The sequence below is a fragment of the Rhopilema esculentum genome, chromosome 13 (assembly GCF_057945365.1).
Source record: "Rhopilema esculentum isolate cy_ngs chromosome 13, ASM5794536v1, whole genome shotgun sequence".
In the NCBI taxonomy this organism is placed as follows: domain Eukaryota; kingdom Metazoa; phylum Cnidaria; class Scyphozoa; order Rhizostomeae; family Rhizostomatidae; genus Rhopilema; species Rhopilema esculentum.
The window spans coordinates 8,188,732-8,204,622 of record NC_142827.1 but is presented as its reverse complement, the minus strand read 5'-3'; the positions used below and the strand labels follow the sequence as shown (position 1 = coordinate 8,204,622).

Sequence of the window (15,891 nt, the reverse complement as noted above, 5' to 3'; positions counted from 1 at the left end):
GCGCAATGGCTCATTGTTAGCAATGAGTCTTAAGATTGGATGTCATTACTTTAGCATTAGGTCTCTATATTAATTTTCAACGCCAGGAGATTTCCCAATACAAACTTGCCGGAGAGGGTTTCATAGCTGTAACTGTGAGACTCATCTAGGTTTCTATTGTTTTGAAATGCTCATAACATTTCTGTCAAGATTTGCTTCCGTTCTAATCTTGTTCTTACATAGGGTAATTGTATTTTAATTTGTAATGACAAAGACTTGATCATAAAACTGAGCGATTCGTTCTTCCCGTTTTACGAATAATATTTCCCTTGTCATTGCTTCTTCCCCATTGTCATTTCATTGCTACATAGCTGTGTACCTGTACATTGATAATTTCAATTTGTGGCTTAAAGCCCCCTAGCAGCTTTTTAATACAGCAAGAAAGCAGTATCCACTACATGTAAGAAGCGTCCAACCATAAAAGGTGCTTTTTGTAGTCGAGATTCTCACTCAAAAGGATTTTTAGGCGCGTTTACTTGTTAATTTTTGAGATTTGCGAATATATTTTCACTTCGAGTCTTACGGAAGCTCAAAAGTCAGTGCCTATTCTGCCCCTTATAGGTGCTGTATTTATGTACAGTAAAAACCAGAGTAATGTAAAAAACAGAAAGCTTCCAATGAATCGAAAATCCGCGCGTCATACCTTCAAATCGATGTATACATGCTATTAGCTTTGTTTGTATATTTACAGAACAGGACAAAGGCCTTGATGCCCTGGTGGGTGTGATACAACGTCAGAAATTGATGGGGCAAAACATTGGCGAGGAAGTCGATTATCACAATGGTAAGTGTTGTAATTTCTTTTATTATTGCGTACGAATCTCGTTACCAGGAAAAATTTAGATGGACATTTTGTACGCATTTTCTATCGGATTCGCCAATTTTGTGTGTGTTTTCTCCCGAAAATTTCCGCATATACGATTGGATAAAGCAATAAAGTGGAACGTATCACACCGCGGAATTTACTCTTAAAGTGAATAGTGCAAGATTTCATTAACTATATATAGCACTTTTTATCTGCCTTTGCCGTGCTATGTTTTCCATTATAGCTGGATGACATTTACTAGGTGAAGGTTTTTCTCCAACTGTGTCTTATCTCAGATCCTGAATATTCTCTTTGTTGTCCAATGCGCAGACGTGACCAGAAGCTCACTATAACATAGCACCTATATCTAATGCCTCTTTTCTGTCTGCCGTGAATTCATAAGAACGAGAATCGCTCTGAATAACCGTAACAAACACATTTATTCTTACTTTTAATAAGCTTTACCGCAATAATCAAGTTTTATCCGTTAAGGGTAGCCACTTAAATGTCTTATTTTGTAACTGTTTCTTATTTTGTCTTTCAATTTATTTAAAACAGCTTTCTGTGCCTATATGTTTGAAATTAACCTCAAACGTCTGTTTTCGTACCTTTTCACCACCAAATCATGTAGCCTGCTTCATGCTGCCTAGCTCTACCAATTTATCCTATCTCGATTGTTCACAATATAACGAAAGTTACACGACGCTTTGTTGAGCTCCCAGCTTCTCGGCCTGCCCGAGTTTCCAATGCTCAAGAAACCATAAAATTGTCCCGCTTACCGACTGGGCACAGAATGGAGGGTAATAAAACCATTTCTTACCCTAGCACAAGACTCTGGTACCCTGGGTAGAAAGGAAATCGGTGTAGATGTTTTTGGAAATATCTTAAACCTTTCGTATAAATGGACTTTTTGACAAAAATTTAACTTCTTTTCTTTAATCCTATATTTTGAACATTTGAAAGTCAATCCTAATCAAAGATGTGACATTCATAGGAGCACCATTGCTTTGATTTTTCATTAAAAAAATTAGGGTACCTATTGCGATTCTTATAAAACATCCTTTGGGTAAAAAGATACTTGCGTGTCAACCTTGTTTAAGATGCAGGTTCTTTAATCAGAATATCTGCTTTTAGATTTAATTGTGAGAAAAAGTTTCACCCAGAGAAGGGTAGAAATGGTTCTCAGCGCATAATTTGGCTAATCAAGTGCCTCATCGTGTTCTCTTTTATGTAGAAAATATGTTGTATTTTTAAACTTGGTCAACTTGGTGTTTAATTATCCTCAAGCTCATTATATTTATATTTCTAGCAATTTAATCTTCTCTCAATCAAGTAGTTCCTAAAAGAGGCGTTATCCGGCGTTCTAAAGGGTTATCCGGCCCTCGAAAATTTTCGGTCACGCTCTTTTCTGTCCCCCCCCCCCCCCACTTTCAAACTGGTGCGCAGTGTTACAAACATGCAGGATAGAATTTGAGTTCGAATCTGTTCTAGAAGCAGACGCCTTCTAGCCGTTAGTTGTATACTTTTCATAGTTTTCTAAGACAAGGGCCGCCATTGCTGACGCGGCAAATCATGAACATGCCATTTTCAAACTAAACCTCTATGTGCTGGTCCACCGACGTTATCTCAATCCAAATCTTTTGTTTTTTGTGGAAATATTTACAGTACTTGTTTGAACTTGTCCTTTCTTGCTTTTCTTTGCTTCGGTTATCGGTTTAAATTATCTGTTGATTAGACGGGTTTGCTTTAGAGGTCAAATACCTACAATGGGGCAAGGGGAAACTAAAAAAACAATCGGGGTGCATGGAATGGGGCATTTTAAAGAATTGGGTATTTGTGGAATGGGGCACTTTCCAAATGTACAAAAATCAGGGCGGGAATTCGAAAACCAGTTTCTAATGATGCTGAAGAAGACAGGCCTTACAATAACATTCATATAACGTGTATGTTTTTTTAATATCTTTATTGGATATAAGTGTGATAACGCTTCCGTTAAGTAGCTAGGAGTCAGAAGGGTTTGAAAAATGATTTTATCTAATGCAGGGTTTCTCTACGTGGTTTATTATCGCTTATGGTAGTGCATTAGTAGGTCATACTGCCTGATATGATTATTCGAACATTCCTCAATTCTAATTTGGACCAAGCAACGTCGCCAGATCGATAAACATTGTGCCACACGAGATGTTCTGTTGTGATGGCTACAGAGATATGAAAAATCCTTTAGCAGTTGCGCATCTCACTTAGTAATACTGCAGCACTTTAAAAAATTAGGGACGTGTTAACAGAAACATGTAATTGAAATTAAAATTAAACTCTTCCAAAGACAGGCAATTAAAACAATTGATGTCGACTTTGCATCCTTATCAACCTTAAGAAAGGAGTCTTTCAATCGTCCTCTTAATTACAAAACTTTATGAAGAGATGTTTGGATAGAAATTATTTCCAAGAAGCCAGTCTAAAAGGTTAATTTTTATATATCTCTTACTACTAGCTCAGATGATTAAAGACAAGCTACTTAATTTCAGTTTTTTCTACGACTTATGTTCCTAAAAAGGTCGTATTTTTTAACTGGCATGTCTGCTGGCTCTGCATTTTATTCGTCAAAAGAATTCACTACCATTTTGCCGCTTATCCTTCATCGGAGAGACGCGTTTACCGCTCTGACCTTGCCGTCCTTACCGCTGATCAGCTCGGCGGTTGCACAGGCTCGCGAGAGCTAATCCATTCGCTGAAATTTATCACTTTTGCAAACAATCTGTATGTTCTTCAACTGCCGCTTTTATCTTAAAACAACAAACAGATATATATGATTTTTTCTTTTGGGCTTTAGTAGTGATTTTAAATATCAAGTTCTGTTTTGGCTGTTAGTCAACTTTGGATTATGTAGATCCCTCGATTATTGCAATGGAAAGTAAGATTTCGAATGTAAACTGTAGGCTTAAAGTCATCTAACAGAATTGAAAAGTATTTCATTTATGCTGTTAGTATTAAGTCATGTGGCAAGTGCGATGGGACAGGAGCTTTTGTTTGTGTGATGCCATGATTTTGTGAACCCTGTCACATGTTTTTCCTTGGCACTTCTTAATGGTGTGAGTTTCTTATAACGTGAACCCAGTTCAGATGGTGATTGTTCGCGAGGAAAAAGTTCCTGCTGTCTTTGGTTTTACAAGCCTTTGCTTAACCGGTCCTTAATTTAAATGGAGGATATCGTATGAATTCGTATTCATCCATCAAATCTTGTTTAATATTCCATAGATGCCCCCAAAACCACGTTGCTCAGCTTTTTGTGCACCCTTTTGGTCCTGAGTGTCTCTTATGGTGTCTTATTTGCCTAAGAGATGTCTTATTGAATGGGCTGATACTATTTCAGCTGCTTTCTTGAATTCGTTGTGAAGATCATTGCAAATTGATTGCATTTCAACTTGAACTTTAGATCTCATTGACGAAATCCACGACCACGTGGATACAACTGAAAGGCGGTTGGTTCAAGAGAACAAACATGTGAAGAAAGTCACAAAAAAGGCAGGATCCTGTGGTACGTAGACGTTAACATATATCCTTGCTTTGTAGCTCTGACCTCCGCCTCAACCTCAGGCTCTGTAGTGAGACTGTTGCGGCAGTTCTAATTGTAACTATTGGTACTTTTCGCCCCAACAGTAAAGTTAGAGCAATCTCGAAATAGTTTGCTTGTGAAAAACATTCCCCTGTTTTGTGGTCGTAAAAATTTCATTTCTCACTGGGTTTGAAAACATGCAAATTTCTAACAACAGACCCTTTACTAAGGAGTTCTATTCAGAAATTTTTTGGTTGTAGAAAACAGAAATTGTGTTTTGAAGAAACTTGGTCAACTCTTTTAAGCCAGATCCAAATTGAAGCCCAAAATAGTTTGTTGAAATGGCAACATGGTCTTTTATAAGCAGCTTCAGGAAGGACCAGGACACTGCCCGATAAAGATAACTTATCAGTATCCTAAATAACTACCTTCGAGTGCTAACAAATTAAAAAGAATTCCTCTAGAAAGCGTATTCCCTCGTAATATTTTCTCAGGCAATAAAATATTTTACCGCTATGCAAGCTTCGCCTGGTTGACTCATTAAAAGAATGAGAGGTTATGCATTTTGCAGTGGTGGTTCAAGGGGAGGTAAGAGGTAGTGTCCTTTTCTGTTTAAAGTAGAAATAGGCCTTTTGCTGGAAATGTAAAAAACACGACTGTTTAGAAAAAATTACCATACTTTTAAAAGACCTCGATGGATAGCCTTTAGCGACTTTTTATCGCATTTGATGATGTGCCTGCGAATCAGATGCAATTTTTTCTAGAAAAGGAACTTGAAAAGATTTTGTGCCAAAACCAACTTTCCTATAATAATAATAATTATGATAATAAACATGTTTATATAGGGAAGCCTAATCAGTACAAGAAAGTACTGTTATCAACAAGGGGCCTGTTAAATATGAAAATGTCATAAAGACATAGAAAGTAATCCTAGTACAACCGGTAGAAGTAATTTTATATAAAAAAACTAAAATATTTTATTTACATAATAAGTATAATTTAAATCACAGTATTTCTTGAGTCTCGATCTAGAAAGCACAATAAAATTTAAAGAGTGAATTCGTTGTAGCACTTAGGCCCTTGAAACAGGAATGATTATCTCACAGCTTCAGTTCTTAACAATGGTAATCAAAGGGCTGCGCTATTATACGGTGCTTATTTTCGTCGCGTATGATGTGAACGCTGGAATATTGTTCCTTGTATGCACTCGAAGATTAGACATGTTACTTTCAATTTCTTTTGATTTAGGATGCTACGGAATCTCTTCTCTCTACACTTGCACCAGTAATGCCTTAGTTTATGCAGTAGAATATTCTCATCGCAAAGTCAATGTAACACGTTATCTTATCTAAGAAATCTATAAACATCCATTTCTGGGATAAGTTGCAACTCCATAGATCAATTTTTGCATAGTTTCTGGCGATTTCCTTATGTTTTTGGTAGTTTAGAAAGAGCTCTTTTAGAGTTAGAAGTCTTTGAGGTGCAATGAAATAATCACTACGACGTTTGATCAAAAAATTACTTTTACGCAATCCTAGCTCATTTCTGTGCGTACTTTTTTTCAGATGAGCGACACATATCTAGCTCAACATTCATCCATCTAGTTTAAATTCTTCAAAATAAACCCTTCAGCAATAAAATATCTAGATAAAAATGTTTATTTAAAATAAAAATATAAAAATTTATTAATAATAAAAGGAAGCCTTTTAAAAAATCAATTTTCTGTTCTTCCGTGGAGATGTGTTTAAGATCTGTAGATGCATTTTAAGTTGTTATTTGAAACTGACATCATGATGCTTTGATTGCTGTATTCGTTTAGCGTTTCTTGGCAAATTCTGTACCAGGGGATCTGGAGATCTTGCTATTTCCTTGTTATATAGGTCGAGTTCAAAGACATTAGTTCGTATTCGCCCCATAGGCTTTCAGGACATAGCTTCATCTTTATTGTCGCATTTTATTGTCATCCTTATCGTTAGTGAAATTTCAGTACTTAGTTTTATTTCACCTTGCGTAAGTTTGTTTATATTTGGTCGCTTGTGCTTTGAAATGGGTAATTTTCTTCAGATTTTCAGGAGAATGTCATATTAGATTTTCTTCCTGGTTTTCCAAATTACGCCCTTTTTAACAGTCATAGACAAGGCCAATACAGTTGTGTGCAGGGGACAACGTTTCGTATGCGCAATATTTAAGCAAAGCAATCTGTCATAGTTTAATAAAAGTGACACTGGTTCACAAAGCAAATTCCACAGACATAGGTATCTTTGAATCTTGTCTTAGAGGTCTAGATCTTCCTAAAGCCTTTGCTTTTATCCTTTTTATTAAATTAGTTTCGTTTATTCCTTTCTGTTGAGTTTTGAGGGCTTATCCACACAAGTGCCAAATCTTCGATGGTAAAAAATTGGGTCGCCAGGTCAGGGCAGGTTAAGATAACGGTGCACGTTTTAAAGAAGAATATTAAATACTTTGTTCGAACTCCGGCTCCGCACCCTATTATAAAAAGTATACCAGGGGAGTCATATGCAAAATGCAAGACTGTCATTGTACTTTCAGTAATTTTTATTATTGTAAAACTCATGCTTTGGTTTCCATGAGTCTTTTTCTAGACCATCCATTATTGATGATAAATGTCCCATTTGTTTTTATGCATTGATATAGTGCAGAATTCTCCAAAACTCATTATTTAATCTTTTAAACAAACGCCCTCTTTGGATCCCCTTTCTAGTGATTGTGCAATTTTTAGTGCCGGGCAACTCCCAATAACGGACAGCTCCCAATAACGGGCAACGCTCAATAACGGACAGCTCTCCATTACGGACAGCTTCCGGTAGCGGACAGCTCTCATTAGTGGACAGCTCCCAATAACGGACAGCTCCCAATAACGGGCAACGCTCAATAACGGACAGCTCTCCATAACGGACAGCTTCCGGCAGCGGACAGCTCTCATTAGTGGACAGCTCCCAATAACGGAAAACTCCCAATAACGGAAAACTCCCAATAACGGACAACGCAAATTAGCAGACAACTCCCACTAACGGGCAACTCCCACTAACGGGCAACTCTCGATAACGGACATGAATTCGCTACAGTTGGTATTTTTAGACCAACATGAAACATCCCTGTATTTTTTCATTATCATTTTTGCAAGGCTTTTTGTGAATGCATTGCTGCACGATTAAGTATAGGTCTTTCTCTGCCTGTGCTGTCACTTGAATTTCTAAAGGACGTATTTGACAATAATTGGATCAAGTTACGATAACACATATTATATGGACTTTCAAATTTATAGATGCAAAGTTACATAGTGAATCAACACAATTTAAGTTATCAGAAACATCCTTGTATATTGCAAAGTACGGTTTTGTTTTCAAAACCCTGAAAATCACAGTTGCTAAACTGAAGGTTGTTCTTTTGTCGGATTTTATGTAAATTTTTATAGATGGATTACGAGAGTTGTTTAGACAACATCATAAGACATGAATAAGAGGATATTCCAGTGCGTTAGGTGATTTTATATCTATTTTTATACTCCTATAATTTGATTATATAACCACTTGCCCGACATTGAGCAGATGACAAGTTCCAGTTCAATTCAGTTCAAAAAAGATTTGTTGCATAGAAAAATGGTTCAAGTTAATCGCAATTTTTAAAGTTTTTGGGCAGCGAGTCTCATCTTCAGATTTTAAATTTTGACCTATCACTCTTGTCCTGAACCACAGCACATATTGAAGTAACAAACTACAACAAGCTGTAATCTTTACCTAGTATGTTTTTTCTCAATCGGTTGTTGGTTTCGAAGCAGTCTTTTTACTAAGGCGTGGTTTATATCATATTTCGGTGACACCCCAACCCGCTCCCCTACCCCTCCCCCTCCCCACACACTCACACACCCAGTATTTACTTGGCTGGGAAAAAAACGGTTTTAACGATTGTCAGTCGTCTTCTTTCAGACACAATAATAGGCTTGCAATACATAAAAGACTGAAAAAAGCAGAAAGATACAGTGCTTGAATTCTAAATTTTATAAAAAACAAAAATTGCAGTAGCCTCACCCCAAAATGTTAGAAAATTCAGTTAAAATTGCTTGGCAGTCAACAGCTCCCATTTTGTTACTTTCAAATGTAGCTGTTGATCAAAAAAAACCTTTTATTCTTAGTTTAGGAATTCTTCTAGCGAATCAAGGAGACACATCTTAAGTTTATTTGATTGTACCCAACCTCATTTGAGAAGAAAGTTTTAAAACTGTCTTTCAAAGAGACGGTTTGTTGGTAAACCTCATTAGGGTTTTAATTTCAGTTATCAATGACTACGCGTTTTCGTGATTATTTCTCCGTGCTTTTCTCCAAAACTTCTGCCAGTTTCGCTTCTCAAACTTGTGATTTCTCCGCTTTACTTAACTGGACGGGAAATCAAGAAAAGTAAATCCGACCTACCCACTAACAAGATTCATTCATGCATTCAATTGGCCTATTTATTGTCTAAAAATGCTGACGTCAATCAACGTATACGACATCCCAACTGCATGATTTCGGTTTGTCACAAACACCCTGTTCAGATACTGATCGAAATACTTCTCAGTTTTGCTTGTAAGTATTTTTTTTCTAGAAATTTGCTTAATTTCTGCAAGTTTCCGTTTGAATACTGATAAAGCTCTCTGCATTTATCTGATCTTGAAATATAAGCATTTCAATAGCGAAATTACCTGTCTAGTAAGTGGCATCCATCTTGAAAAATTTCTTGCAGGTAGTAGCATTCATTTTAATATCAACACTGAAATTTTGCCAACAGCACGTATTACTGATACCTGAAATTACCATTAATCGTAAAGTTCGACAACTTGCAAAGAATTGTGATTGCAAGTATTACAATCTGTGGCACTCAAGTCTTTTTTTAAATATTTAACATGGGCAATTAATGTATATGTACTTTTGTATTGTTGAAAATGTTTGTGCTTAAAATTGCACTTGATTTTGATAATTCTGGTGCGAGGATGGCCCAGTGGTAAGGGTCGCGGACGACAGATCCAAGGGTTTTTTGCTCGAGTCCCTCACATGACCAAACTTTAACTCAGAGTGAGGGAAGTGGCCAGCTCTCTGCAATTCCAGGCGTAGGAATCATGAGGTGTGGTCACATCGAGAGGAAGGACCAGGACACTACTCGATAAGCGTAGCATCTCAGTGTCCTAAAAACCACCTTCAGGTGCTAGTTAAAAACAAGTACAAATAATCCTAAAAAAATGGCTGAAAGTTGAAGTAGCCCTTTAGGTAGACTTTGAAATCAAAAACTTTTTTCTAGTCTTTTTGTTGCGCATGATCACAGGGCATGATGCTATCCAAATTCAATTAATTTATCTCTGCAACGATAGTGTACACATTTAATAATTTTTTTGGCAGTATTACAAAGGGATTTATTTCTACGAATGGAATGACATATTACGCAAAGTCTTTTTTTCTCCTCTCGCCCACCATGTGAATCCCGTAGTTATATGTCTGTATGCAAATATTATTACAGACACTGTCTTATCTTAAACACAGAGCTGTGTTTAATACCTTTCGGATTATGACGTAACAGAAGGTATTCGCTGTGATAATTTGTGCTGTTGGCAATCCTTTTCAGTGATGAGAGTACAGAGATCACTGTAAGAAAAGCATAAGTAACTGTGCTTCATGCCTCGGTTGCATTGTGGCATTCCACTGGGCATATGAGATCGGAAGAGAAGGCTTGGGTCTTATTTAGATTGCTCTAATGAAAACCAGCTTAGTCGGAAGACTTTTAAACGTCGTATTTAAAAGAGACTGCATAAGTAAATTTCATTATCAAGGATTAAACTCCTACATTTTTATGTCGTAAAAGCCTAGTACTGTTCAACGGCTTCTGTATGCGATAAGATTTGCTAAGTCGTCTTAAGTTTTGCAGTGTCTCATCGCCTTGAAGTTGTTATCAAAATCTTGCACCTTTATCTCATAAAGCAAATATCATAACATGGGATGAATGAACTACCCCATTCAGTTTATGTTTAAAAAACACTAAACCTGCTTGCACAAATGGCAGTTTTTAATTTGAGCCCCTAAATTGAAATGTATTCTTTATATGCAAGTCTTTCTACACCTGTTAAGGGCATATTTCTAATAGGCTGTCGAATCGTAGTTAAAATTTAAGAGTAGAATGTGTCATGAGTCAATACAAATGGAATGAGTTGCAGATTTTCGATGAAATATTCATCAATCATAAACACTTTATTGATCATTTGCCACAATCATTTGATAAATTATTGATCGAAGTAATTTGACTAGAAACAAATCAAAATCTATTGATGAGTCATTTTATCAAAAATAAACGCAACTGATGTCAACGTAGCAGCTTGCAAAACCTTAATCCGATAGTCCTGGATGCTAGAAATGTCATTTTTAATTATGGCATCCATTTTTCGCTTTAATCCGTTATATCTTTGAAAATAAAATTCTTTGTCACGCGCCCGACAGTACTAGATACTCTTATTAGGCTATCTAAATAACCAAGAAATGTGGTAGAAAATAAATGAAGGATCAGTGTATTTCCTTCAGCATTTTTTAATCCGATTTTACCGCAATAAATCCCAGCTAATTTCGAATAATTGCGGTGTTGTTCCGATTTCTGGTGACAAAATTATGTTTTTTTGAACTGGTAACCGGTCTTGCCATTCAGAGGCTTTGCGTCCATACTCGCAAGAAAGAGCTCGGTTTCAAAGCCATCTGCTTGATATCTTGCTTACTGACACCATGCTCCTCATTTATGCGCTCCACCGCAGTATGAAATAACACAACACCCCCGCAGCCCACGCTGATTCAGCCATGTTCTGCACTGATGAGATTTCCCGGAACAACTTCGACTGCTTTGTTTTTCACTGTTATTATGCTGATGAATATTTCTTTGCGTGGAGGGAGCAACTTCAGTAGATTTTCTCGGCGGGCCCTTATAATTCAAGCCTTGATAATTACAATAATCGACGTGTCAACACATCGAAAAGTATTTCCTTTCCTATGGACAATATTTTACCATAGCAATCTTTTCATAATTTTCTTCTATTGAGCTTTCCAGGTTCAGCCTACAGTTTTCTTTCCAATTTTCACTGTATTCATCTCTTAGCCATTGTTTATATTTGATGACATAAATTTTCATAACTTTAGCTTTAATTTGCTAAACCCACGGTTTTTTCCTCTTTCGATTCCCTGCGTTCCCTGCGTTCCCTGCGCTTTCTGGGTTCCCTGCGTTCCCTGCGTTCCCTGCGTGTCCTGCGTGTCCTGCGTTCCCTGCGTGTCCTGCGTTCTCTGCGTTCTCTTTGTTGCCTGGTCCGGACCAGGTCGGGAGGAGTTTTTCTCTTTCAAACACCTGAAGCAATAGTCAATACTTTTTAGAGACGTCTTTTTAAAACTCATTTTCTTTTGAACAACCACTCCTCATACGGGAGAGACGTTTACGCCGATTTCAACCCGCACCTGGATATAAAAATTGGAGGAGCCTCGGCGAACTCCTGAGGTTGTTGCATATGGTTGTTGCGTATGGTAGCCAACCAGGATATATTTAAAATATAAATGAATTGACCTTTGCTAGCAAAGTGAACCGCGATTCGAAGAGGAGGCGAGAAAGAAATAGATTTTCTGCTTACATTTCGTCGTTATCCGACGTTCATACTCTGACGTTATCCGCAGGAGTTTCGAGCGAAAAGTCCTTCAGTATACTATATTTCCGCTTCTCCGTGCTATCACCCTATCCACTTGTCCTAGAGACATACAACACATTAGAAATCTAAGTTCTTGTTTATATCTTATTTTTTCAAGGTTATCTTTATAAGTACTGGTGACTTTAATATTCATCTCTTTTTTGCAGGTTTGATTGTCATCGTTATCCTGTTGTTGGTAGCCATCATTGTTGTTGCTGTGGTTCCTACATGATTTCTTTCCGCTGTCAGTTAGACGCCATCAATAAAGATTTGTATAGATTTGTATAAATTTAGATAATTAATGCGAAAGTAATCACTCACCAAGTGGCTGGAAAGACCCTAATTTGGTAATTCTCTAAAATTCATTTTGATAGCCGAATTATAAGTAGAATATATTTCTTTAATTTTGACGCATCCAATTGCGTGAAATGTTATTTTATTGATTAAAACGAAAAGTGAAATGCTGTGAAAAGAACAAGGGGACCCTCCAAAAAAATTATGGAAAAACAACATAGAAAATTTTTACTTTTTTGCATTTGTCAGTCTCCTGGCGGAAACAGACTATGTACATCCCGGAATAATATTTAATTGGCAAAAAGTAAAGTTCATTACTGTCACACGCATCCATGGTTTCTCTGACAGAGCAGTTTCTATATTTTGCAACATCCAGGTCGTAGGTTTTGTAAAGGGGGGGGGGGGGGTTAGAGAATGACCCAGAGATAGCAAAAAATAGGAACTTTTCTAAAACCAGATTATGTTTGAGCGTGTTAAAAATTCTCCAAGCAAAATCCAACTAAATAATTCGCAAAATATATTCAGGTCTATTTGGGACTTTTTACGGTTGTCTTTCAGAGAAATTAGAGGTCAGAATTTGTTTGATTGCCAGGGATAAAGCAGTTTCTCTTTAAATGCATGTCAGAGAAAAATGTTTTTTATTACAAAGAACGTGGATGAAGTTAATTGTACCGGCTGGGGTTGACATCTTCCACATATCGTGCATCACCCAATTCATCGAACTGGTTTCAGTGCAACCATATTGGCCAACTGGCTGTTTCTCATTTAGGATTACTCTTAGTAGGCTGTACTGTTAGAAATGTTCAATGATCAAAAACAAAGGCACCTATGTTACTCAAAGTCCCGATTACTTGAAAGCATTATCTCCCAGCCGTAATCGTTGTAGGGTTTTGTTGGACTTGCTACACGAGTCGCAATTACGCTAGTGACTTGAATTGTTAGGCACTCATCAATCTTTTGTGGTGTCTGTAAAATGAGGCAATAGTGAAACAGAGGTCCAGGGAGTGAGTCGAAGGCATAGAGATGGTACAGGGTAAAGCCTGCCTGTAGCTAGTCATACCATTTTTTGTTTGTTTGTGCACTTCAGTCCCTACCTGAATTTTTTGGCTTTTTTAAACCATTTAGATGGGGGTTAATTCCTCGAAGCTCCCTACCCCCTCCCCTCCTCAAAAGCCCATATGTCGTACATGGTCATTTTCACCCAATGTAATTCGTGGTAGCAAAATAATTCTTGTTGCCTATAATGATGAAACAAACGTATCGTGAGAGCATCACTACTTCATCCCAAGAAACCTATGGCAATAAGGAGGGTTTTGAAATTCAACAGAAAAATATCAGACCATCGACACACCCATTTCCTGTTCTGAAGAACAAAAATTAGTTCCACTTTTGTCCGATATTGTGAACATTTGCTGTTAAATAATAGCTATTTGCATATTCCAGAAGCTATTTGAATTTTTCCATTCTCTTTTTGTTATTGTGATATGTCGCACACGCTGTACAACTCTGACGTAAATGTGACATTGTAAATTAACAAAGTAGGTACAAAATTTTCCTATGTACGTTCTGCTCTTTCCTGTCTTACTTTGCCGTTCTAAATTCTTGTTCTGATAAATATAATTTGTTATTGAAGCATTAGAAACTAATCAAAGCTACAATAATTCATAGTGAAAAAGACATGTGTAGTTGTTTCAACGCAGGTATTATTTTTCCTCGTAATTGTGACATCTGATTGTCTCCTCATCTGAAGTGCTAGATGGCTAATAGGTTAAATGACTTGTGCTATAATTTGAAGTTGAAAGACATGCGATGCGGAAGCATTCTAAGAGATGCGGAAAAATTGAAACGGAATGATGGTCATCTTTTATTTATCACATTTCCGCTGGTATTAGGCTTTACCTGTGGCTTTCTTTGTTGACCGATTCTGGCATTAACTATAGAGTTCTAAAGTGATGACGTCACAAAAATCTATTTTTAGAATTTTTTAGTTTGGATCCCATAACCTGAAAGAGCATCATTAAATACCTCTAAATGTGCAAAATCAGTCAAGTGTATTACGCAATGGCAGAGATATAGCCACATGTGTATTGGCTCTTGTCTCATCAAACCTCTGTATTTTGGTCTCTGTTCATAACTTTATGAACAGAGCCAAAATTACAGTGATTCGTTAGCAAACTTCAAATCTTTCATTAGCCATATCTCAACCGATTTTTGACATATTTGGCCAATTTTGCGTATTTGAAAGTATTTCATGGTGATCTTTTACGCTATGTGGTTAAAATTCAAAGATTCTAAAAATAGGTTTTTGATGACGTCACACTTTAGAACTCTATTCCACGGAAGTCTATTCTAATATTCAAACTCTCTTTGAAAATGTTCTAATTGTTTTGAAAATCTGTTCCATAGTTTCGAAACTCCCTCCTGACAAGAAGGAAAAGTGATGTAGCTATTTAAAAGGAACTGCTAGATGCATGTTTCGATGTTTTAAATCTCCCAAAATAGAAACCATTTTTGAATTCATGCCTCCGACATTTATGATTCAGAAATAAAATTAGGCTGCTATCATGTTATTTAAACATTTGAAGTTTTACAGTTTTCTTGAACCGATCGCACAAATACAAGCCAGAAAACATGGTTTAAATTTTTTGAATTAAAAATCCAGCATGGAGGACCATTAATATATACCATTATCCTATTGCAGTTTTGTAAAGTTCCACATATTTGTGCTGTATATCCTCCTTTAAATAATGAAATTTGAAGATAAAGATAATTTATCATATCAGCTAAACTCTGAGCAGCCAGATAATTTTCTCAAGGAAACGGGGAAACAGTGAACAAGTGAAAATTGCGCTGTAATGCTCTAAAAATATTAATATCTTTTGGTACATGGAGAAAAAAGCAATAACTCCGAAAGAAAATAAAGTTTATTCGAGGTTGAATGTTACGAAGATAGTAGAAGGGCGAGACAAATGGTACCATTCAGGGCAGATGGCTTTGAAATAACAACAAATGCAGCAAGTTACATGGCGCAAAAGATCGCAGAAAGAAAAGGCCACGACAAACTTTGCCCATGAAGGAAATGTTTAGAATACAAGGTTGTTAGTATTTTGTATTCAAATGTTCCTTTTCTGTTTTATATAGGATGACTGTTGTCTTTTAAGTTGAAGCTGATACATAGGAGGCAAATAAATAGACAAAATAGGGGATAAACACAAGTGTCATTGCCAAAGTTAATAGGGCAACCGCAATGGCGGTGTGACGGGGGAGAGGGAGTGGGAAACACGTACCCTTCCCCAACTCACGGCAAGATCGAATTTTTATATTTCGCCTTAAAGCTTTTAACTGCTTTTACGTAACCATAAGTGTTCTCTATTGGCAAATCAGGATTTCCTGTAGACTGTAGTACGGGGCGCTTTCTAACAGTGAAAAGTACGCCCAATAATTTTGTTTCGCCTCCTCCTTAAAAGCCTAGCGGCTGGCACTGCTACTGTGTAGCCAAGATAG

General features: G+C 36.9%; 1 protein-coding gene across 1 annotated transcript in view; it reads left to right on the top strand.

Annotated features, from left to right (window-relative positions):
* LOC135691596 (syntaxin-8) overlaps positions 1 to 14,106 on the top strand; it is a 34,515-nt gene extending 20,409 nt beyond the window's left edge. The window contains exons 7-9 of the mRNA XM_065209487.2: positions 731 to 823; positions 4,278 to 4,379; positions 12,261 to 14,106. Coding sequence (XP_065065559.2) covers positions 731 to 823; positions 4,278 to 4,379; positions 12,261 to 12,325 — 260 coding nt within the window. The 3' untranslated portion in view covers positions 12,326 to 14,106. The remainder of the gene's footprint in view (positions 1 to 730; positions 824 to 4,277; positions 4,380 to 12,260) is intronic.
* The last annotated feature ends 1,785 nt before the right edge of the window (positions 14,107 to 15,891 follow it).